At 42.5% G+C, this 24,600-nt stretch overlaps 1 protein-coding gene across 2 annotated transcripts in view; it reads right to left on the reverse strand.

The window, feature by feature from the left end:
- Positions 1-24,600, reverse strand: part of cdh15 (cadherin 15, type 1, M-cadherin (myotubule)) — a 114,044-nt gene that overhangs the window by 26,975 nt on the left and 62,469 nt on the right. For both annotated transcript variants that reach the window (XM_072595758.1, XM_072595757.1), the window contains exons 5-6: positions 9,174-9,331; positions 123-251 (exon numbers count right to left, since the gene is read on the reverse strand). In XM_072595758.1, the coding sequence (XP_072451859.1) occupies positions 123-251; positions 9,174-9,331 (287 nt within the window). The remainder of the gene's footprint in view (positions 1-122; positions 252-9,173; positions 9,332-24,600) is intronic.

Raw genomic sequence — 24,600 nt, forward strand, 5'->3', positions numbered from 1 at the left:
AGCACCACATTGTTAATTCTGACCCTTCATCTTGATTATATCCTGCACTAAATGATGAGTTTGAACTTTTCCCTAAGTTCTCAATAATTGATGTGATTGACAGGCAGAATTATATTACAAACCTCGTTGGCAATAAACTCTGGGGCATTGTCATTGATGTCATCAATGAAGATAACTGCAGTGGCGGTGGTGGAGAGTCCTTCACCTGACAGATCTGCTACTTGTAGAGTCAAATTATACACAGAAATATTCTGCAAATACAAAAGGAACATTCAAGGAAGAATAATCACTCACTCGTGTTACTGTGCACACTGTATTGGAACAAACAGTAAAATGTAAGGAGCTGGATAACATAACAGGCTGAGAAAGTCTTTAGATATCTCCACCATCTGTCCATAATCCTCAATCCAGTCTCTCTCCATATTCCCTGACCCTGTCTCTTCATTTTCTATCTCTCCAAACACCTTGATCAAGTCTCTCCAAAATCCCTAATTCCATTTCTCTGTACGCCTTGATCTCATTTCTCCAACTTCCCAATCCCATCTCTCCATGACTCATTTTAGGAATGGATGTGACCATAATTATTTCACATTAGCTATCATAGAATCGCATAGTAATGGTGGAGGTCATTTGATCTATTGCATCCATGCTGGTTTTTAGTGTCCAATTACTCCTACTTTCCTGTTGTACTGGGGTGCACAAAGTTAAAATTCACATATCACCAGGTTATAGTCCAACAGGTTTACTTTGAAGCAATAGCTTTCGGAGCGCTGTTCCTTCATCAAGTGGTTGTGGAGTACCAGATCATAAGACATGGAATTTGTAGCAAAAGTTTACAAACAGGACAGTCTTCACTTGATCCAGAGGGGTACTAATATCCTGGTGGGAAATTTGCTGGTGCTATTCGGGTGGGTTTAAACTAGCTCAGCAGGAAGATGGGAACCTGAGGTATAGTTGCAGTGCACAGGAGGATGAAAGTAGGAAGGACAGGGACAGGATTTCAGGGTCATAGGCATATGCTGGCAGACAGCAAACTGGTTTGAAGTATGTCTACTTCAACGCTAGAAATATCCGAAATAAGGTAGTTGAGCTTGCAGCATGGATAGGTACCTGGGACTTCAATGTTGTGGTCATTTCTGACACATGGATAGAGCAGGGTGAGGAATGGATGTTGCAGGTTCCAGGGTTTAGATCTTTTATTAAGAACAGGCAAGGCAGTAAAAGAGGGGGAGGTGTAGCCTGGTTAGTCAAGGATAGTATAAAGGTGGCTGAAAGAACTTTTGATGAGGACTCGTCTACTGAGGTAGTGTGGGCTGAGGTTAGAATCCGGAGAGGAGAGGTCACACTGCTGGGAATTTTTTTTATAGGCCTCTGCAGAGTTCCAGGGAGGTGGAAGAGAGGATTAGCAAAATTATTCTGGTTAGGAGTGAAAGGAACAGGGTGGTCATTATGGGGGACTTTAACTTCCCCAACAATGACTGGAAATGCTATAACTCCAGTACATCGGATCGATCAGTTTTTGTCCAATGTGTGCAGGAGGGTTTCCTGACATATTATGTCAAAGTGCCGACAAGAGGCGAGGCCACACTGGATCTGGTGCTTGGTAATGTATCAAGCTAGGTGTTTGATTTAGTTGTAGGTGAGCACTTTGGAGAGAGTGACCATAATTCAGTTACGTTTAGTTTAGCAATGGAAAGGGTCAGGTACATGACACAGGCCAAAAGTTATTGATGGGGCAAGGGCAATTCTAATGCGATTAGGCAAGAATTAGGATGCATAGAATGGGGTAGCAAAATGCAGGGAATGCAGACAATGGAAATGTGGTGCAGGTTAAAGGAACACATATTGCATGTCCTTGATAGGTATGTCCCTGTCAGGCAGGGAGGAAGCGATAAGGTAAGGGAACCGTGGTTTACAACAGAAATTGCATCTCTTGTTAAGCGGAAGAAGGAGGCTTATGTGTTGATGAGACAAGATGGTTCAGATGAGGCGATGGAGAGTTACAGATCAGCTAGGAAGGATTTAAAGAGAGAGTTAAGAAGAGCAAAGAGAAGACACGAGCAGTCTTTAGCAAATAGAATAAAGGAGAACCCTAAAGCTTTCTATAGGTATGATTAGATTAGATTAGATTACTTACATTGTGGAAACAGGCCCTTCAGCCCAACAAGTCCACACCGACCTTCCAAACAGCAACCCACCCAGACCCATTCCCCTACATTTACCCCTTCCCCTAACACTATGGGCAATTTAGCATGGCCAATTCACCTAACCGGCACATTTTTGGACTGTGGGAGGAAACCAGAGCACCAGGAGGAAATCCATGCAGACACGGGGAGAATATGCAAACTCCAAACAGATGGTTGCCTGAGGCGGGAATTGAACCGGGGTCTCTGGCATTGTGAAGGTATGTGAGGAATAAAAGGATGATTAGGGTAGGAATAGGGACAATCAAAGACAGAAGTGGGAAGTTGAGTGTGGACCCTGTGGAGATCGGAAAAGCGCTAAACGAACATTTCTCATTGGTTTTCACTCAGGAAAAGGAGAATATTGTTGAGGAGAAGAATGAGGTACGAGATATTAGACTAGAAAGGATCAAGGTTACTTATGAACAGGTGTTATCAATTCTAGAAGGAGTGAAAAGAGACAAGTCCCCTGAGCCGGATGGGATTTATCTGAGGATTCTCTGGGAAGCTAGGGAGGAGATAGCAGAGCCTTTGGCTTTGATATTTGAGTCATCATTGTCTACAGGTTTGGTACCAGAGGACTGGAGGATTGCAAATGTTGTGCCCTGTTCAAGAAGATCAGTAGAGATGATCCAGGTAATTATAGACCAGTGAGCCTTACTTCTGTTGTAGGAAAAGTTTTGGAAAGGATTATAAGAGATAAGATTTATAATCATCTAGCAAGCAACAATTTTTTCGAGGATGAGGATGTCAGCATGTACGAGGGGGCATAACTGCAAATTGAGGAGTGATAGATTTACGACAGATGTCAGAGGCAGGTTCTTTACGCAGAGAGTGGTAAGGGCGTGGAATGCCCTACCTGCCAATGTAGTTAAGTCAGCCACATGAGGGAGATTTAAACAATCCTTGGATAAGCACATGGATGATGATGGGATAGTGTTGGGGGACGAGCTGAGAATAGTTCACAGGTCAGCGCAACATCGAGGGTGCTGTATTGTTCTGTGTTCTATGTTCTATGTAACTGAAATTATATATTGGATTGTTTGTTAAGTCTCTCATCTTTTAGAATGACCATATTGGTTTCAGTTTTTTCATATGTAAATCCCAAAAATTTTTTTAAATGTTACATTCTCAAATGAACTTCAACAATAGGTGCCATGTCAGCTCAGATAACGCATTGAATCCATGTAAGATTCTGTAAATCCCTTTTTTAGGAATAGAATCATTGAACTGAACATTGGGGCACAGACAGCCTCACACAGGGCACCTCACACCTTCAATGCCTTATCTCAGCTGACATGGCACTGATTGTTAAATTCACTTGAGAATGTAACTTTAAAAAAATTCTCTTGAATTTGCATATGAAAGAACTGAAACCAACATGATCATTCTAAAAGATGAGAGACTTAGCAAACAATCCAGTTCTTTTTAAAATATATGATCTCAGTTGCATCACACTGTAAACTTTTGCTATAAATTCTGCGTCTTATGATCTTATACTCCACAACCACCTGATGAAGGAGCAGTGTGCCCAAAGTTAGTGCTTCCAAAATAACCTGTTGGATTATAATCTGTTGTTGTGTGATTTTTAACTTCCTACTCTCCTGCTCTTTTTCCATAATTCTCCAAATGTTTGTTTCAATTTTTAACAAATTCCCTTTGAAAGTTATTATTGAATCTGCTTCCACCATCCATTCAGAAAGTGTGTTCCAGATCGCAACTTATTAAGTAAAAATATATTCAATCAGGTCACATCAGGATACTTGAGAATCCATTTAAGTCTGTTTCCTAATTAGTTTCTGTTATTTTCTGCATCAAAACCCTTCAATATTTTGAACATATCTGTCAACTTTCCTTTTCACAAAACTGAACGGCAGCTTTTCGAGTCTTCTCCAATAACTGATCACTCATCCTTGGTATGATTCCAACTCTTGTCAAAGGTTTGTTTTTTAAGTTCTATTCCACTATTAATAAAATCAAGGCTCCCGTAAGTTTTTAAGCAGCATTCTCACCCTATCCTGTCAACCTCAAAACTTTCTATATGCATAACTTTGGGTCCCCGCATTTTTTAACGAGACTCTTAAAGCAGACAAAAAATGATGATCAGGTAGCATATGTGGAGCGAGAATCAGAGTTCACATTTCAAGTTAGAGATGTGACAGGTTGTAAGCAATTGAGAAGATGCGAAGAACCAAAGGAAAGAACTGTGTTAGGCTGGAGGGCAGGAGAGACTGAGTGACCACACTTTCCACTTCTGATGAAAGACTACAGCTGTGAAATATGAGCTGTTCCTCTATGCAGAAAGGGGAGATGTAGCTGAGACAGTCACTGGACTGTCAACATGCTGTGAATGAATTCTTAAATAAAGATGCTGTCTGACCTGCTGAGCATTATCAGCACTTTTCTTTATTTCAGATTTCCAGCATCAGTATTTTAGTTCAGCTTGAATTTGTTTTGGTTTTAACTAATGTCACCTCCTCAATGCTCAGATCTGGTGAAGGGTGGGAGATGGCAATAGGTGCTGGAAGTAAGAGAGAGAGAGAGACTATTAACATGAGGTGTGCACCTGAGACAGGTTTCAAGTAAACAGTGAATAGAAAGTGCTGGAAGATAGTAAAGTGCCAGGTAACATGTTTATTTATAAAAAAAAGGAGATAGAAAATAGGTAGCTACGGACCAGTTCACGTGACATCTATTACTGAGGAAATGTTAGAATCTATTAAGACAGAACATTTAGAAATATATAACATAATCAGGCAGAGTCAGCATGGCTTCATGTAGGAAACATTTATTAGAATAGGAAGTAACAGGCAGGATAGATAAAGGGGGAAGGAGAAGGGGAAGCAGTGGATATAATATATTTGGATTTCCAGAAGATATTTGATAAAGCACCACACTTTAGGCTACTTAATAAGGTAAGAGCCTAAAGTGTTGGAGGTAGTATATAAGCATGGATAGATGATTGATGAACTAGTAGAAGATAGAGAGTTAGGATGAGGGGGCATTTTCAGGATGAAAACCTGTAACTCCTTTAGTGCAGCAGGGATCAGTGCTGGGGCCACAATTACTTCTAAAATATATTAATGACTTGGATGAGTTTAAGTCAATGTCCTTTAGCCAAATTTGCAGATGACACAAGGATAGACAGGAAGGCTAATGATGATGATATGATAAAAGAGTCAACAGAGAGTTTTGGACAGATTAAGCGAGTGGGTGAAAACTTAGCAGAGGGAATATACTGTGAGAAAGTGTGAAGTTATACACTTTGACAGGCAGAATAGAGCAGCTAAATATTATTTACATGGAGAAAGACTGCAGAAAACTACAGCACAGAGGAATTCTCATGCATAAATCACAAAATGCTAGCGTTCAAGTTCAATGATTAATAGGTAAGGCAAATGGGAATATTGCCTTTATTTCAAAGGGAATGGAATATAAAAATAGGGAGGTCTTGCCGAAAGCTCTACAATGTATGAATTAAACCACAGCTGGAATACTGTGAACAGTTTTGGTCCCATTATCTCAGGAAAGATATCCTGCCATTGGTGTGAATGTGGAGAAGGTTTATTAGGTATGAGCTGGAAGCCTGTGATCAGGGGTGTTCTGCAGGGATTAGTGCAGGGTCCACTTTTGTTTGTCACTTACATAAACAATTTGGATGATAATTTCAGAGGCATGTTTAGTAGGTTTGGGGATGACATCAAAATTGGTGGTATTGTCAACAGTGCAAAAGGTTATCCAAGATTACAAAGGGATCTTGCTTGATCAGTTGGGTGAATGGGCTGAGGTGGCAGATGGAATTTAATTTGGATAAATGCGTAGTATTGCATTTTGGTAAAATAAACAAGTAGGACTGGAGTGCAACAGTCAGGGTGTCATGTTGCAACATTATAATACTTTGGTTAGGCCATCCTTAGTTCAATTCTGGTCACCACAATACAGGAAGGATGTGGAGATTTTGAAGTGGGTGTAGTGGAGGTTTTGAAGTGGATGCAGAGGAGGTTTAGCAGGATGCTGCCCGGATTAGAGTGTATGAGTTATAAGGGGAGGCTAGAAAAACTTGGGTTGTTTTCTTTGGAGTGCGGAGGCTGAGGGGAGACTTAGAGTCATATACTCATAGAGATGTGCAGCATGGAAACAGATCCTTCGGTCCAACCCGTCCATGCCGACCAGATATCCCAAACCAATCTAGTCCCACCTGCCAGCATCCAGCCCATATCCCTCCAAACCCTTCCTATTCATATACCCATCCAAATGCCTCTTAAATGTTGCAATTGTACCAGCCTCCACCACTTCCTCTGGCAGCTCATTCCATACACGTACCACCGCCTGCATGTAAAAGTTGCCCCTTAGGTCTCTTTCCCCTCTCACCCTAAACCTATGCCCTCTAGTTCTGGAATTCCCCGACCCCAGGGAAAAGACTTTGTCTATTTATCCTATCCATGCCCCTCATAATTTTGTAAACATCTATAAGGTCACCCCTCAGCCTCCAACGCTCCAGGGAAAATATCCCCAGTCTGTTCAGCCTCTCCCTATAGCTCAAATCCTCCAACCCTGGCAACATCCTTGTAAATCTTTTCTGAACCCTTTCAAGTTTCACAACATCTTTCCGATAGGAAGGAGACCAGAATGGCATGCAATATTCCAACAGTGGCCTACCAATGTCCTGTACAGCCGCACCTTGACCTCCCAGCTCTTGTACTCAATACTCTTTCCAATAAAAGAAAGCATACCAAACACCTTCTTCGCTATCCTATCTATCTGCGACTCCACTTTCAAGGAGCTATGAACCTGCACTCCAAGGTCTCTTTGTTCAGCACAACTCCCAGGACCTTACCATTATGTGCATAAGTCCTGCTAAGATTTGCTTTCCCAAAATGCAACACCTCGCATTTATCTGAATTAAAACTCCATCTGCCACTTCTCAGCCCATTGGCCCATCTGGTCAAGATCCTGTTGTAATCTGAAGCAACCCTCTTCGCTGTCCACTACACCTCCAATTTTGGTGTCATCTACAAACTTACTGACTGTACCTCTTATGCTCGCATCCAAATCATTTATGTAAATGACAAAAAGTAGAGGGCCCAGCACCGATCCTTGTGGCACTCCACTGGTCACAGGCTTCCAGTCTGAAAACAACCCTCCACCACCACCCTCTGTCTTCTACCTTTGAGCCAGTTCTGTATCGATATGGCTAGTTCTCCTGTATTCCATGAGATCTAACCTTGCTAACCAGTCTCCCATGGGGAATCTTGTCGAACACCTTACTGAAGTCCATATAGATCACATCGACTGCTCTGCCCTCATCAATCCTCTTTGTTACTTCTTCAAAAAACTCAAACAATTTTGTGAGACATGATTTCCCATGCACAAAGCCATGTTGACTATCCCTAAACAGACCTTGCCTTTCGAAATAAGTCCATAAAATTGAGGTGCATAAATAGGGTTGACGGTCAGAACCTTTTTCCCCCAGAGTTGAACTGTCTAATACTAGTGGGCATGCATTTAAGGTGAGAGAGGGAAAGTTCAAAGAATATAGGAGGGGTAATTTGTTTTTACACAGACAGTGGTAGGAGCCTGGAATGTGCTGCTGGGTGGTGGTAAAGGCAGATATGATAGGAGCATTTAAGAGACTTTTAGATAAGTACATGAATATACAAGGAATGGAGGGATATGGACCAAAGGCAGGCAGAAAGAATTAGTTCCATTTGGCAGCATGTTCGGCTCAACATCATGGGCCAAAGGGCCCATTCCTGTGCTGTGCTGTTCTAATGTTCTATGACTTATACAGTTAATGGTAAGGCCCTGGGTAATGTTGTCAAACAGAGCGACTGAGGGGCTCAGGTACATAGCTCTTTGAAAGCTGCATCACAGGTAGACAGGGAGGTTAAGAAGGCATTTAGCATGCTTACCTTCATTGCTCAGACCACTGAGTCATGTTAAGGTTGTGCAGGATGTTAGTGAGGCCACTTTTGGTGTACTATGTACAGTTCTGGTTTCCCTGCTGTAGGAAGAATATTATTAAATTGGAAAGCATTCAGAAAAGATTCACCAGGATTTTGCTGGAACTAGAAGCTGGGACTTTCCTCAATGGAGCGTAGGAGGTTGAGGAGTAGTTGGGCCTAATGCAGGCAAGTGGGACTAGTTTAATTTGGAAAACGTGATCTGCATGTACGAGTTGGACTGAAGGGTCTGTTTCTAATGCACCTGAGCCTATGGACAATTTAGCATGACCAGTCCACCTGGTCTGCACATCTTTGGACTGTGGGAGGAAACCAGAGCACCTGGAAGAAACCCACACAGACACGGGGAGAATGTGGAAACTCCACCTAGTTAATTGCCCGAGGCTGGAATCGAACCCGGGTCCCTGGTGCTGTGAGAATGTGGTGTTAACCACTGAGTCACCGGCCGCCCCCTTCTTCACTCAGAGTGGGGAATCTTTGGAATTCCAGAAGATTGTGGAAGTTCAGCCACTGAGTAAATTAATGAGTGAATATGGCAAAGAGGTAGATGATCAGCTATGATCTAGAATTGCAGAACAGGCTCAAGGGGTTGAAAGGCCTATTCCTGTTTCTATGCCCCACACAGATTTAAGACTTGCAATAAATTGACACTTGGGACAAACTAGATCACATTCTTTCCAACATGGAACATTCCCATTGCAACTACCATCATATTCTGATTTTTTCACAAGTGACCTGAAATATCATGTTTGCCAAACATCATGCTGCTATTTCTAAGCATCATTCCTAAATTCACAGCTGCAAGTTTTTCCAAATACTTAACATTTTTGAGATTGATTCTATGCCTGCTATTTATTGCAAGCTTCCTTGCTTTATGTGATACAAATAAGAAGGCAATTTACACTGAGGCATCAAAGAACATTTCTACATTAAACCCTGCTGGTGCACCTCCATCATTGATGTCAATAATATGCCGGTGTCTTCACTGCACTCTCACTGCAGTCGGATTCTATTAACTCTTTCTTACCTCCCGATCCAGACCCACTCCAACAGTTCGAATCTCTCCAGTCGCAGGATCAATTCGGAAAATTCCTCTTCCATCACCCACTATTGAGTAGCCTAGAGCCGCATTATCAGTCTGAGGGTCATCAGCATCAGAAGCAGTCACTCGCATTACCAGCGTCCCTGGAACATTCCACACTGAGATCAGCCAGTGTTAACATTCTGATTTTGCCCAAACATGGTCAATCTGAGGCCAATACCTGGGTGTGCAGGAGGTGAGACAGGTATTGCACACCTGAAAATATCTGATGTATGTTCTACTGTAGCCCACCTCAATCACCCTGAATTAACTGGCCACAGGAACAGGAGGAGACCCCTTAGCCGCCATTATTAAATTATATCAATCTGAGACAGTATTAATTGAAAGATTTGTATTTCTGGACATCCATCTATTCACTTTTGCTCCACTGTCCTTGGGGATCAATTGGGAATCTGAGTCCCTTGCGAGCACCGAGATTATTGATGCAATTGACCGGAAAGTGTTCAGCCAATTGACCGCTTCTGTGTAAGACATTGATTATATTGGAAACATTAGAAGTTCATCTAAAGGGCTGGAAATCCTGCCTGCCCCTCCAGGAAAGCTAGGCATTGCTGAAGCTGGTAGCAAATTGAGAGGAGATTTGAACATTGAAGTATTCTTGCTGGTCAATGCAGAAGAGTTGATGATGTCTAAAGCTGCTAGAGACATTGGAATGGAAACCCTCTATAGGCCTGTTTACTCTGGGCTGTGGCTTTAATCCCTGAGGTTCTACCACTGGAAAATGAGCCCTTTGCCTGCCAGTTCAGCTGGCTGCCTCAACTGATAAGAACATAAGAATTGGACCAGGAGTAGGCCAACTGGCCTGTCGAACCTGCTCAGCCATTCAGTTAGGTCATGGCTGATCTTTTCATGGACTCAGCTCCACTTACCTGCCTGCTTACCATAACACTTAATTCCTTTATTGTTCAAAAGTCTATCTATTTCTGGATAGATTAAAAATATTCAATGAGGTAGCCTCAACTGTTTCACTGGCAGAGAATTCCACAGATTGATAAGGTTCCCCATGTTAGGCTTATTCATAAAGTCAGGAAGTATGGGATACTTGGAGATTTGGCTGTCTGGATTCAGAATTGGTTGGCTGACAGAAGGCAGAGTTGAAAAATGTGGTGCTGGAAAAACACAGCAGGCCAGGCAGCATCCGAGGAGCAGGAGAATTGACGTTTTGGGCATAAGCCCTTCTTCAGGAATGAGGCTGGTGTGCCAAGCGGGCTGAGGTGAAAGGTAGGGGGAATGGAATCTAGGGGAGGGGCGCTGGGAATACGATAGGTGGAAGGAGGTGAGGATGAGGGTGATAGGCCGGAGAGGAGTTGGGGGTGGAGAGGTTGGGAAGAAGATTGCAGGTCAAGAGGGTGGTGTTGAATCCGGGGGTTGGGATGGAGATAAGGTGGGGAGAGGGAAAATGAGGAAGCTGGAGAAATCTGCATTCATCCCGTGTGGTTGGAGGGTTCCTAGGCAGAAGATGAGGCACTCCTCCTCCAGACATCGTGTGGTCAGTGTCCGGCGATTGGTTGTAGATGGAAAGTATTCTGCCTGGAAGACAGTGTTGAGTGGAGTCCCGCAGGGCTCTGTTCTTGGGCCTCTGCTCTTTGTAGTTTTTATGACTTGAATGAGGAGGTTGAGGGGTGGGTTAGTAAATTTGCAGATGACACAAAGGTCGGAGGTGTCATCAATAGTATAGAGGGCTACTGCAGGCTGCAGCGTGACATAGACAGGATGCAGAGCTGAGCTGAGAAATGGCAGATGGAGTTCAACCTGGATAAATGCGAAGTGATGCATTTTGGAAGGTCGAACTCGAATGCTGAATATAGGATTAAAGACAGGATTCTTGGCAGTGTGGAGGAACAGAGGGATCTGGGTGTGCGAGTACATAAATCCCTCAAAGTTGCCAAGTGGATAAGGTTGTTAAGAAAGCATATGGTGTTTTGGCTTTCATTAACAGGGGGATCAAGTTTAAGAGCTGCGAGGTTTTGCTGCAGCTCTACAAGTCCCTGGTGAGACCACACTGTGTCTAGTTCTGGTCGTCCTACTATAGGAAAGATACAGAAGCTTTGAAGATAGTGCAAAGAAGGTTTGCCAGCATGCTGCCTGGACTGGAGGGTTTGCCTTATGAAGAAAGGTTGAATAAGCTTGGACTTTTCTCACTGGAGAGAAGGAGGAAGAGAGGAGACCTGATTGAGGTATCCAAGATAATGAGAGGAATAGATAGAGTCAATAGCCAGAGACTTTTCACCAGGGCAGGATTGACTGGTACAAGGGGTCATAGTTTTAAGATATTAGGAGAACGGTATTGAGGGGACGTCAGAGTTAGGCTCTTTACGCAGAGAGTTGTGAATGCATGGAATGCATTGCCAGTGATGTTGGTGGAAGTGAAATTATTAGGGACATTTATGCGACTGCTGGACGTGTACATGGATAGCAGTGAGTTGAGGGGTGCGTAGGTTAAGTTATTATATTTTACATTAGAATTAAACCTTGGCACAACATCGTGGGCCTAAGGGCTTGTTCTGTGCAGTACCTTTCCATGTTCTATGTTCTATTCACAACCCTTTGGGTGAAGAAGTTCCTCCTCACCTCAATCCTAAATCTGCTCCCCTTTATTTTGAGCCTATACCCCCTAGTTCTAGTTTCATCCACTTTGGAAATAAATTCCCTGGTTCTTTCTTATGTATTCCTTTCATAATTTTCTATATTTCTAGAAGATCCCCTCTCATTCTTCTAAGTTCCAATGAGTATAGTTCCAGGCTACTCAATCTGTCCTCATAAGCCAACCTTTGCAATTCCAGAATCAACCTGGTGAACCTCCTCTGCAGCCCTTTCAGTATATCCTTCCTCAAGTAAGGAGACCAAAATTGTGCGTAATTGGCAGAGGTTGACTCTGATATTGGTAACACACCAGTGTTAGCTGAAAATGGCCCTTAAACCCAGCCCTAACTCACTGTTCACCTATGTGCAGCAGTAAATAATGCAGTTGGTCTTTCCTAGAAAATTACTCTTGTTACAACATAGGGTAAACCCCCACCCCCACTAATTTAAAGCAGGAACATAGAAAAAAAATTTCCCCACGCGGTAATCTGTGAAAATTCGAGAGGCAAAAAACTTTCCCAAAAGTCACTATTTAAAGTAAAAATTAACAACTTTATTTTTAAAAATCTAACAGAGAATAATTCATTAACAATTAGTTATAACTCCTTTCTCTAACTTTTTTTTATCTCCCCTTCTACAATACTAGCCCGATAAAACCCCTGAATAAGATTTGCCAAAAAATTCAAAAATCAAAACTAGCCCCCTATCGAATCTCCTCTTTGTATCTGCCTCTATCTTCTTTTCCTCTTCTTAGGGATTTCTGTTTCATAGGTCATTGTTAGATAAAGGTACCTTTAAGAGAGCAATTCTCTAGGTAGTCTGCAGATGTTGGTGGCTTGGCAGTTCTTCTCCAACTGTTCAATTTTTCCTGGTCATGTGCCCCAAAGCATTGGATCATTTCATTGATCTTAATATTGTCAAAATACTAAATTCAAACTTGATTGGAGTTTGGTATTTTGGGGCATAATTTAAACTGATATGCTGAATTTGAATTTGTTTTAGTTTCATAGCAATCCAGCCAATGCTAGCCGTTTTGACCAAGCATTACATTGTTACCTTGTTCCGGACTCTGTGTGCCTCTCTAAGTCCTTGCTAACATTTCCACTGTCTTAAAGCTACAGTACCCCTTACCTTCATAACACTGAAGGGACCATGTATCAGGGAGCTGTCCCAGAATGCTTCCTAATTTTTCAGAAAAAAGTCATGGGATGTGGGTGTTGCTGGCAAGGAACACATTTATTGCCCATTCCTAATTTCTCAGTTAAGAGTCAGCTATATTGCTGTGAGTCTGGGGCCATATGTAAGCAAGAGGTGGCAGGTTGCTTCACTATAGGATATTAGTGAATCAGATTGGTTCTTCCTAATATTTGGAGAAATTGAGGACTGTAGATGATTGGTACTTCCTAATATTTGGAGAAAGTGAGGACTGCAGATGCTGGAGATCAGATTTGAAAAGTGTGGTGCTGGACAAGCACAGCCGGTCAGGTAGCTTCTGAGGAGCAGCAGAGTCAATGTTTCGATCTCCTGATGAAGAACTTATGCGTGAAACGTCGACTCTCCTGCTCCTTGGATGCTGTCTGACCAGCTGTGCTTTTGCAGCACCATACCTTTTGACTCTTTTCCTGATATTTGGCATGTCATCATTAGACTTTTAAGTTAGATTCCTTTTGAATTAAATTCTGCCATAGTGAGATTTGAAGCCAGGCCCCCAGAATGTTACGAGGATCTCTGAGTTACTAGTCCAGTGATAATACCACTAGGCCATTGCCTCCCCAGATGCTGCCCCAACATGTCAGCTCCCACCCCTGCTTCCAATTTCCTTTACTCTGAGATAGAAGGCTCCAGCCCAGTATTTCCTCGCTGAGTGTGATGCCTACAACTAGACAGAGCAATATATATCTGCAACACACTCTCAGCCCTTTCGGCTTAAAGCCAAAATTTCAATAGCCTTTGAAAACAGTTTTTGTACCTGTCACATTGATAACAGAAGTTAAATGTTGGTTTGACAGAATCTGGGCATATACTTTACTAATAAGTATTTTATTTCAAATCACTGTCACATTGATTACTTACTTCTTTACATTTACACACACACTCACATTCACATATTTCATATATGTATGGTCTTACCCACAATTCCCTTATTTAACCTTAATTAGTATGTAACTATCACTTGTTCCCTAGTTATCGTTAGAATCATACAGTATGGAAGGGCCCTTTCACCCAATCCAGGTCGCCTCATCTCTCACAGCAGTCTGAGATGCAGTTCATTTAGACCCGGACATTTATCCACTTTTAAGCTCCTGAAACCTCCAATAGCTTCTCAATCCAATGTAAATCTAGTTCTCAGCACCCCTGCCAGACCCTATGAGATGATAGGGCCTTTAAATGTTAGCTGTGTGTAAGCACCTAAATCTCTCAGTTCCCCATAGAAATGCTCTGGGCTGTCTTTCTTGAGTTTAAAGTGGAACAGCTCACATTTCCTCAACTTAAATTCCATCTACCACTGTTTTACTCACTCATTTAATCAATCAATATCCCTTTACAATTTCCTGGTGCCATCAGCAAAATTGGATATATAAATTTGTATTTCTTCATCTAAGTCATCAATAAAACAAAAATTAAAAATCACACAACACCAGGTTATAGTCCAACAGGTTTAATTGGAAGCACTAGCTTTTGGAGCACTGCTCCATCATCAGCTAAATGGAGTATGTGGAGTATTCCACAACTGCCTGACGAAGGAGCAGCGCTCTGAAAGCTAGTGTGCTTCCAATTAAACCTGTTGGATTATAACCTGGTGTTGTGTGATTTTTAACTTTGTACACCCCAATCCAACATCAGCATCTTCAAATCATCAATAAAATATAGTGAGATCCAGAACAAATCCATTATTTCCTGCAAATTGTTGTTCCTATTTCCTAAACAATTTCTTACACAATCTAATTAAAGTTTGTGAGAAGATTTGTAGCTCAGGTGCTGGTTGTTGTGGTTCTGTTCGCCGAGCTGGGAATTTGTGTTGCAGACGTTTCGTCCCCTGTCTAGGTGACATCCTCAGTGCTTGGGAGCCTCCTGTGAAGTGCTTCTGTGATCTTTCCTCCGGCATTTATAGTGTTTTGTTAAAGACAAGTGCTGGAGGAAAGGTCACAGAAGCGCTTCACAGGAGGCACCCAAGCACTGAGGATGTCACCTAGACAGGGGACGAAAGGTCTGCAACACAAATTCCCAGCTCGGCAAACAGAACCACGACACAATCTAATTAGTTATTTCCAATTCCATGAGTGGTCATATTTGTTAACAGTCTCACGTGTGGAATCTTATTTCACATACAAAGATGTGGAGGTGCTGGTGTTGGACTGGGGTGGACAAAGTCAAAAGTCACAGAACACCAGGATATAGTCCAACAGATTATTCAAAATCTCAAGCTTTTGAAGTGCTGCTCCTTGTCAGGTGAAGGTATGACTTCTGATCACTTACAGAGAGTAATAGAAGTACATTTAAATTATGATCACCTCCCCTAACTTACATCTTAAAATCGCATTGAAAGAGAGAAAACAGGAGCATTCAATATGATAATGGCTGATCATCTAACTCAGGATCCTGCTCCCACTTTCTCCCAATGAACAAAATAAAATACAGGACATGAACAGGCCCTTCAGCACTCTAAGGCTGTACCAACACTTTTTGCCTTTCCATTCTAAAATTATCTTTACTTACAAGATTTGTATCCCGCTATTCCCTTCCTGTTCACGTATTCATCCAGGTATCTCTTGAATGCTGCTTTTGTGCCTGCTTCCACCATCTTCTCTGGCAGCCTTTGTGTGAGAAACCTGCTTTGTACATCTCTTCCCTTTAAGCATCCCTTCCCAAACCTTGAACATGTGTTCCCTGATAATTGACCCCTCACCCTGGAAAAAAGCCTTATATTTTCCTCTCTATCCACGCCATTCACATTCTTATAAACTTCTATCAGGTTACCTCTCAACCTCCTGCGTGCCAGAAAAACAAGCCCAGTCTATCTAACCTTTCTCGTAGCTAAAATCCCCCCTACCAGGCAACATCCTGTAAATCTTTCTGTACCCTCTCCAAAGCATCCACATCCTTCTGGTAGTGTAGTGACCAGAACTGTATGCAATATTCAAAGTGTGATCAAACTAAAGTTTTATAATCCTGAACCCTAACTACTCTATCCTTAAACTCAACGCCCCTTCCAATGAAGACAAGCATGCCTTATACCTTTTTTACTCCCTTATCTACCTGCACTGTCACCTGCAGTGATCTGTGGACCTGCACATCCAGATCCCTCTGTATATCAATACCCCTAAGGTTCTGCCATTCACTGTATAATTTCCACTTGTACTTGACCTTCCAAAATGCATCACTTCACATTTGTCCAGATTAAACTCCATCAGCCACTTTTCTGTCCATGCCTCCAAATGATCTATATCCTGCTGTATCCTCTGACAATCCTCCTCACTATCCACAACTCCAAAAATCTCTGTATTGCCCGCAAACTTAAGAATTAAAGCAGTTATGTTTTCCTCCAAATAATTTTTGTAGATCATGAACTGCAGAGGTCCCAGCACCGATCCTTGTGGAACACCACTGGTCACAACCCTCCATTCCAAAAAGCATCCTTTCACTGCTTCTCTCTGTCTCCTATAACTGAACCAGTCTGTATCCATCTTGCCAGCTTATCCCTGTACCAGTCTCCATGACGGACCTTGTCAAAAGCTTTACTGAAGTCATTGTAGACATCAACTGCTTTTACATCATCAATCATCTTTGCTACCTCCTCAAATAACTTGATTAAGTTAGTGAGGAATGACCTCTCCACTACACAACACCATGCTGTCTATCACTAATAAGCCCATTTGCCTCTAAATGTGCATCAAATTTCTCCCTCAGAATTTTTTCCAATAGTTTCCCTACTACCAATGTGAGGCTCACAGGCCTGGATGATCTCTGCTTCCCTTCTTAAACTATGGGACAACATTAGCTATTCCCCAGTCCTCTGGGATCTCACCTGTGGCCAAAGAACTTATAAAGATGAATGTCAATGCTCCAACAATTTGTTCTCTTGCCTCCCTCAATATTCTGGGATAGATTCCATCAGGACCCGGGGACTTATCTTCCTTAATACTTTTTAAGACACAAAACACCACTACCTTTTTAGTTGTAACTTGATTTAGAAATTTGACACTACCTTCCTTGAGGCCATCGTCCACCCAGTCCTTCTCTTTGGTGAATACCAACACAAAGTATTCATTTAGGACCTCTCCTACCTATTCTTAATCCAAACATACATTCCTTCCTTTGTCCTTGAGTGAGCCAATTCTTTTCCTGGCTACTCTCTTGATTTTTGTATAGATATCTCCTTAATTGTATTTGCTAATGACTTTTCATGACCCCTTTTTGCCCTTCTAGTTCTTTGTTTCATTTCTTTGCTACTTTCCTTAAATACTTCAAGGGCTTCATCAGTTCCCATCCTCCCAGACCTTATGTGTGCTTCCCTTTTCTTTTTGACCAAGGGAATAACATCCTTGGTCATGCAAAGTTCACATAACCTGCCACACTTATGCTTCAATCTCGCAGGAATGTGCTGTTCCTGAGCTCTTATCAACTGCCATTTGAAATACTGCCACATGTCTGGTGTGGATTTACCCCCAAATAATTGTCTCCAATTAAAATTCTCCAGTTTCTGCCTAATCTTGTTGTAGTTTTCCTTCCCCCAATTTAATACCTTTACTTGAGGATTATTGTTAGCCCTATCCATGTGTATCTTAAAATTCACAGTACAATTGTCATTACTCCCGAAATGCTCCCCCACTGAAACGTCACTCATCTGGCCTGGCCCATTTCATAAAACCAGGTCCAGTATAACCCCTTCCCTGCTTGGACTGTTTACATACTGTGTCAAGAATCCCTCCTGAATGGTCCTTACAAATTAGAACAAAGAACAGTACAGCACAGTAAAGGGCCTTTGGCCCTCAATGTTGTGCCGGCCTTCTACTCTAAGATCAGATTAACCTACATACCCTTCATTGCACTAACTTCCATGTGCCTATCCAAGAGTCGATTAAATGTATCTAGTGTATATGACTCTACTACCACTGCTGGCAGCACATTCCACACCCCACCTCTCTCTGATTAAAGAACCTACATCTTCCCTATTCCTTCCTCCAATCACCTTAAAATTATGCCCCCTCGTGGTAGACCTTTCCACTATGGGAAAAAGTCTCTGGCTATCCATTCTATCTATGCCTCTAAACATCTTGTACAACTCTATCAAGTCACCTCTCATCCTTCTTCGCTCCAATGAGAAAAGGCCAAGCTCCCTCAACCTTTCTTAATAAGACATACCCTCCAGCATCCTGGTAAATCTCCTCTGCACTGTCTCTAAAGCTTCTACATCTTTCCTATAATGAGGTGACCAGAAGTGAACACAATGTTCCAAATGTGGTCTAACCGGCTCTATACAGCTACAACATAACCTTACTCTTAAAGTCAATTCCCCTGTTAATGAAAGCCAACATGCCAAATGCCTTCTAAACAACCCTATTAACTTGGGTGGCAACTTTGATGGATCTATGGACATGGACGCCAAGATCCCTCTGTTCCTCCACACTGCCACTGCCTTTAAAGCTGTATTCTGCATTCAAATTCAACCTTCCAAAGTCAATGACTTCACACTTTTCCAGGTTGAACTCAATCTGCCACTTATCAGCCCAGTTCTGCATCCTGTCAATGCCTTCCACATTATCAACAACTCCACCAACCTTCATTTTATTGGCAAACTTACTAACCCACCCTTCCACTTCCTCATCCAAGTCATTTAGAAAAATCATAAAGACCAGTGATACCGGAACTGATCCCTGGGGAACACCACTGGTCACCGAGCTCCAGGCTGAATACTTTCCATCTACTACCACCCTCTGTCTTCTAATGGACAGCAATTCTGTATCCAAACAGACAGGTTTCTTTGTATCCCATGCCTCATTACTTTCTGAATGAGCCTACCATGGGGAACCTTATCAAACACTTTGCTAAAGTCCATGTACACCACATCCACTGTTCTACTTTCAGCAATGTTTTTTGTCATATCCTCAAAGAACTCAATAAGTTTTGTAAGGCATGACCTGCCCCTCACAAAGCTAGGCTGACCACCTCTAATCAAACTATGGTTTTCCAAGCAATCATAAATCCTGTCTCTCAGAATCCTCTCCATTACTTTGCACACCACAGATGTAAGACTGACTGTTCTATAATTCCAAGGGTTATTCCTATTCCCTTTCTTGAACAAGGGGATAACATTTGCCACCTTCCAATCACCTGGTACTACTCCAGTGGACAGTGAGGACGCAAAGATCATCGCCAAAGGTGCAGCAATCTCTTCCATCGCTTCCCATAGTAACCTAGGGTAAACCCAGGATATTTATCTATCCTTATGTTTTTCAAAAGTTTCACAACATCCTCCTTCCTAACATCAACTTGTTCTACTATATCAGCCTGTTTCACGCTGTCCTCAGAAACATCAGAGTCCCTCTCAGTAGTGAATACTGAAGCAAAGTATTCATTAAGGACCTCCCCTACCTCCTCCAACTCCAGGCACAAGTTCCCTCCACTATCCCTGATCAGCCCTACCCTCACTCTGACCATCCTCTTGTTCCTCACATAAGTGAAGAACACCTTGGGGTTTTCTTTAATCCTACCCGCTAAAGCTTTCTCACGCCCTGTTCTAGCTCTCCTAAATCCATTCTTCAGTTCCTTCCCGGTTACCTTGTAACCCTGTAGAGCCCTACCTGATCCTTGCCTCCTCATCCTTAAGCAAGCTTCTTTCTTCCTCTTGACTAGATGTTCCACATCCCTTGTCACCCAAGGTTCTTTCAACCTACCATCCCTTCCTGTCTCAGTGGGACAAATCTGCCCAGCACTATGAGCGGCACGGTGGCACAGTGGTTAGCACTGCTGCCTCACAGCGCCAGAGACCCGGGTTCAATTCCCGCCTCAGGCGACTGACTGTGTGGAGTTTGCACGTTCTCCCCGTGTCTGCGTGGGTTTCCTCCGGGTCCTCCGGTTTCCTCCCACAGTCAAAAGATGTGCAGGTCAGGTGAATTGGTCATGCTAAATTGCCCGTAGTGTTAGGTAAGGGGTAGATGTAGATGTAGGGGTATGGGTGGGTTACGCTTCAGCGGGGTGGTGTGGACTTGTTGGGCCGAAGGGCCTGTTTCCACACTGTAAGTAATCTAATCTAATCTAATCTAATCTAATTAATCTATGAGCAGGTGCTTCCTAAACAACCTCCACATTTCTGTTGCGCATTCCCTGGAGAACATCTGTTCCCAATTTAGATGCCCAATTTGCAGTCTAATAGTATTGTAATTCCCCCTTCCCCCAATTAAATACTCTCCCATACTATCTGCTCCTGTCCCTCTCCATGAGTATAGTAAAGATCATGGAGTTGTGATCACTATCACTGAAATACTCTCCCACCAAGTGATCTGACACGTGGCTTGGTGGAGTTGTGAATAGTGTGGAGGGACGTTGTAGTTTGCAACAAGACATTGACAGGATGTAGAACTGGGCTGATAAGTGGCAGATTGAGTTCAACCTCGAAAAGTGTGAAGTCATTCACTTTGGAAGGTTGAATTTCAATGCAGATTACAGGGTTAAAGGCAGGATTTCTGGCAGTGTGGAGGAATAGAGGTATCTTGGGGTCCATGTCCATAGTTCGTTACCAAGCAACAATTCAATTTGGCTTCCCTGTTGTCGGCCTATCTATATATTGTGTCAGGAACCTTTCCTGGATACACCTGACAAAAATTGATTCATCCAAACTATTTGATAAGTTGGATCCAATCAATATTCAGGAAGTTAAATTCACCCATGACAACAACCTTCTACATATTTCCAAAATCTGCCTCCCAATCTGCTCCTCCGTGTGTCTGTTGCTATTGGGGGTCTATAGAAAACTCCCAACAAAGTGACTCCTCCTTTCCTGTTTCTGACTTCCACCCACACTGACTCTGTAGACAAACACTCCACAACAATCTACCTTTCTACCTATCCCTGATTAGCAGAACCATTCTTCCACCTTTTTTACCTTCCCCCCCCCCCTATTCCTTTTGAAACATCTAAATCCTGGAACATCCAACAACTATTCCTGTCCCTGCGATATCCAAGTCTCTGTAATGGCCATAACACCATCGTCCCAAGTTCAGATCTATGCTCTGAGTTTGTCACCCTTATTCCTGATACTTATTGCATTAAATAGACACACTTCAACCCATCACACTGACTGCACCTTTGCCCTAGCAAGTGCCTATCCCTCCTCACAGACTCTCTGCATGCTGTACCTGGCTGTTCACTACCTCCTCCATCATCTGATCTGTAGCTCAGGTTCCCACCAACTCTGCCAATCTCGTTTAAAATCTTTCAAAGAGCTCTACCAAACCTCCTGCCCAGGATATTGGTGCCCCTCCACTTCAGGTGCAACATGTCTTTCTTGTACAGATCCCACCTTCTCCAGAAGGTTCCCAATGATCCACATATCTGGAGCCCTCACGATCTCCTCTTCCTCCTACCACTATTGCTCTCCTATTAGCCCTCCCTTACTTCTGAACCACTGAATTCTGCCCCATCTAAGTCCCTAGCACAAAGTGTGGCCCAGTCAATATAGGGGAAGTTAAAATCACAACAACCTGCTGTTCTTACATCTTTCCAAAATTTATCGACATATTCTCTTCCTCTATCTCTCCCTGGCTGTTCGGAGGCCAGTGGAATGCCCTTGCATTGTGATTTCATCTTTTCAATTCCTGAGTTTTACCCATATTACCTGACAGTGCAAGTCCTCTGATGTATCCTCCCTCATTAAAGCTGTGAGATATTCCTTTACCAGTAAGGTGACTCCTCCATCCCTTTTACATACATTTCTATCACCCCATACCCTTTGATCCCTTTTGCCCAAAGAAATACATCTAACCTCTTCTGGAAAACATTCAATGTTTTGCCCTCAACTGCTATCTGTGGCAGGGAGTTCTACAGGCTTTCCACTATCTGGATGAAGACATATTTGCTCATCTCAGTTCTAAATGCCCTACCGTGTATCCTTAGACTGTAATCCCTGGTTCTGGATTCCCACTCATCAGGAACATCCTTCCTGGGTTTACCCTGTCTAGGCCTGTTAGAATTTTATGGTTTTATATGAGAGCCCTTCTCATTCTTCCAAACTCCAGTGAATATAGTCTTAGTCAATCCAATCGCTCTTCATACATCAGTCCTACCATCTCAAGAATCAATCTGGTAAATCATTGCTGCACTCCTTTTACAGCCAGAACATCCTTCCTCACAAATTCTAGGTGTGGTCTCACAAAGGTCCTGGAAAACTGTAATAAGAGATCACTGTTCTTGTCCTTTAATCCTTTCACTATGAAGGCCAACATACTAGTTGCCTTGAGTAAAACAGAGTGGTGAATACAGGAGATCTAAAACAAAAAGCAGAAATTGCCAGTGAAACTCAGCAAGTCCAGCAGCAACTGTAGAAAGAAAGCAGAGTTAACTTTTCAAATCTAATGATTCTTCATCTAGTTCTGATGATTCAGACTCAAAATGTTAACTCTGCTTTCTTCCCACACATGCTGCCAGACATGAAGAGTTCTGCTAGAAACTGTTGTTTGTGTTTCATTCCATTAGCCTTCCCCACCTGCTGCATTTGCATGCTGCCTTTCAGTACAGACGTACAAGGACACCCAAGTCTCATTTACACCTCCCCCTTTCCCATCTGTCACCATTCAGATATGAATCTGCTTTTCTGATTTGGCTACTAAAGTAGATAACCTCTAATTTATCCATGTTATACTTCATCTGCATACATCTGTCCACTCATTCAACTTTTCCAAACCAAGTGAAGACTTCATTCTCCCACCTAGCTTTGTGTCATCTGCAGACTTGGAGATATTACATTAATGAGGGACTGTTTGACTTAATCCTTTCCCTTTTCACTCCTGCCCTTTCCTTAGGTAGGCCAAAGTGTGTGCCCCAAACCTCGGTTTTCAAATTTCAATTTTTCAAATTAAGCCACAGAAAAATTCTTGAAGGTGAAATCCAAAATAGGATTTATTAGTAAAACATTCAAAATGGAGGGTTTTTGGTTTGTCACTCCACACACACACACACACCCACCCACACGCACACACACTCATACAAACACAGACACACACCCCACACACATGCGCGCGCGCACACACACACACTCATACAGACACAGACACACCCCACACACACACCCCCCACACACACCCCCACTCACACACACACATCCCCACTCACACACACCGCACACACACTCATACAAACACGCACACCCCACACACACACACACACAGACTGACACACACACACACACTCACTCTCACACACACACACACAGACTGACACACACACATACAAACAGGAAGTAAAGGCAGAAAGGACAGGAGAGGGGAGAGGTTATAAATTACATGTGATATTGAAAATCAATTTACATGAGTTACAACATCCCAGAGGTCAGTAATAGATTCCTCAATGAGCTGGGTCGAGTAGTTTTTGTTCTTGCAGTTTCTTTCCAGCTAGCACCTCAGAGACAGAGACAGAGATGGAGAGTTTGAGTCAGGCTGTCGACTCACGCTGGAGTCCTATTCTCCCCCTGGAGCAACTGACTTTAGAATCTCAGAATTACATATTTAGAGAATTCAACAAGCTCTAATTTCAGTCATGTGACCAGGACAATAATTTCAAATTTGATGGCCCATCACAGTGGGTTAACTAGAATTTCATTGAACTAAGGGTAATCAAAGGTCTTGTGATGCACTGATAATGTCTCTACCTCTGGACCACAAGGTCTGGTTTCAAGTCCCACTTGTCCCAAAGGTATTTTATAACAAGGTTGAAAAGGGTGTTTAAAATAATTATAGTGATGAGGAACTGTAAAAGCAATAGCATTCACTTAACATAACATTGCTCCATCCAGAACTGGGTGGAGGCAGATGGTTTCCAGCTCATTTGTCTGAGCTTTAGTTTGACTATCTATACAAGCCAGGGTATCACAAGTTTCTTGAAATACGAATATATGATCAGCCCAAATCATTTTAAGAATCCAATAAGATTGCTTTTTAAAAGAAAAAGAAGTTATGCATGAGGCTTTAGAAGAGCATACAGTTTTCTCTGGAATTTCCCAAGATGCCTTCTAGTCAAGACACTTAGCAAATGTACTCTGGAAATGTATACGACGATATCCATTGTGATTTGGCCTTGGAAGCTCCAATTGACTTGTTTCCACAAACCTTTAAAGAGACGTCTGCCATTCAATTAGACCATAGCTGATTTGTATCTTAATTCCATTTACCTGCCATGGTTCTATATACAGTTATCCAATTAAAAAAACTAGCAATCTCAGTTCCCAATTGACACCCACAGGCTGGCAGCTTTTTTCAGGAAGAGAGTTGCAGATTTTCACTCCCCTTTGTGTGAAGAAGTCTTTCCTGACATCACCCTAATTAATTTTAAGTTTTCCCCTGTTCTGGGCCCTCCTACCTGAGGGAATAATTTCCTCTTTGAATTCATATAGTATTTTTGCTATTCTAAACCCTGTAATCAGATCATTGCTTAATCTTCAAAATTCAGTGAGACACAGGCCTAGTTTTTCAAATACCTCATGTGTGTGAGAGAGAGAGAAAGAGGGAGAGAGAGAGAGAGAGAGAGAGATCAAAGCTCTCCCTTTTATCATTAGACA

Source organism: Chiloscyllium punctatum, chromosome 26 (assembly GCF_047496795.1).
Source record: "Chiloscyllium punctatum isolate Juve2018m chromosome 26, sChiPun1.3, whole genome shotgun sequence".
NCBI classification, from domain to species: domain Eukaryota; kingdom Metazoa; phylum Chordata; class Chondrichthyes; order Orectolobiformes; family Hemiscylliidae; genus Chiloscyllium; species Chiloscyllium punctatum.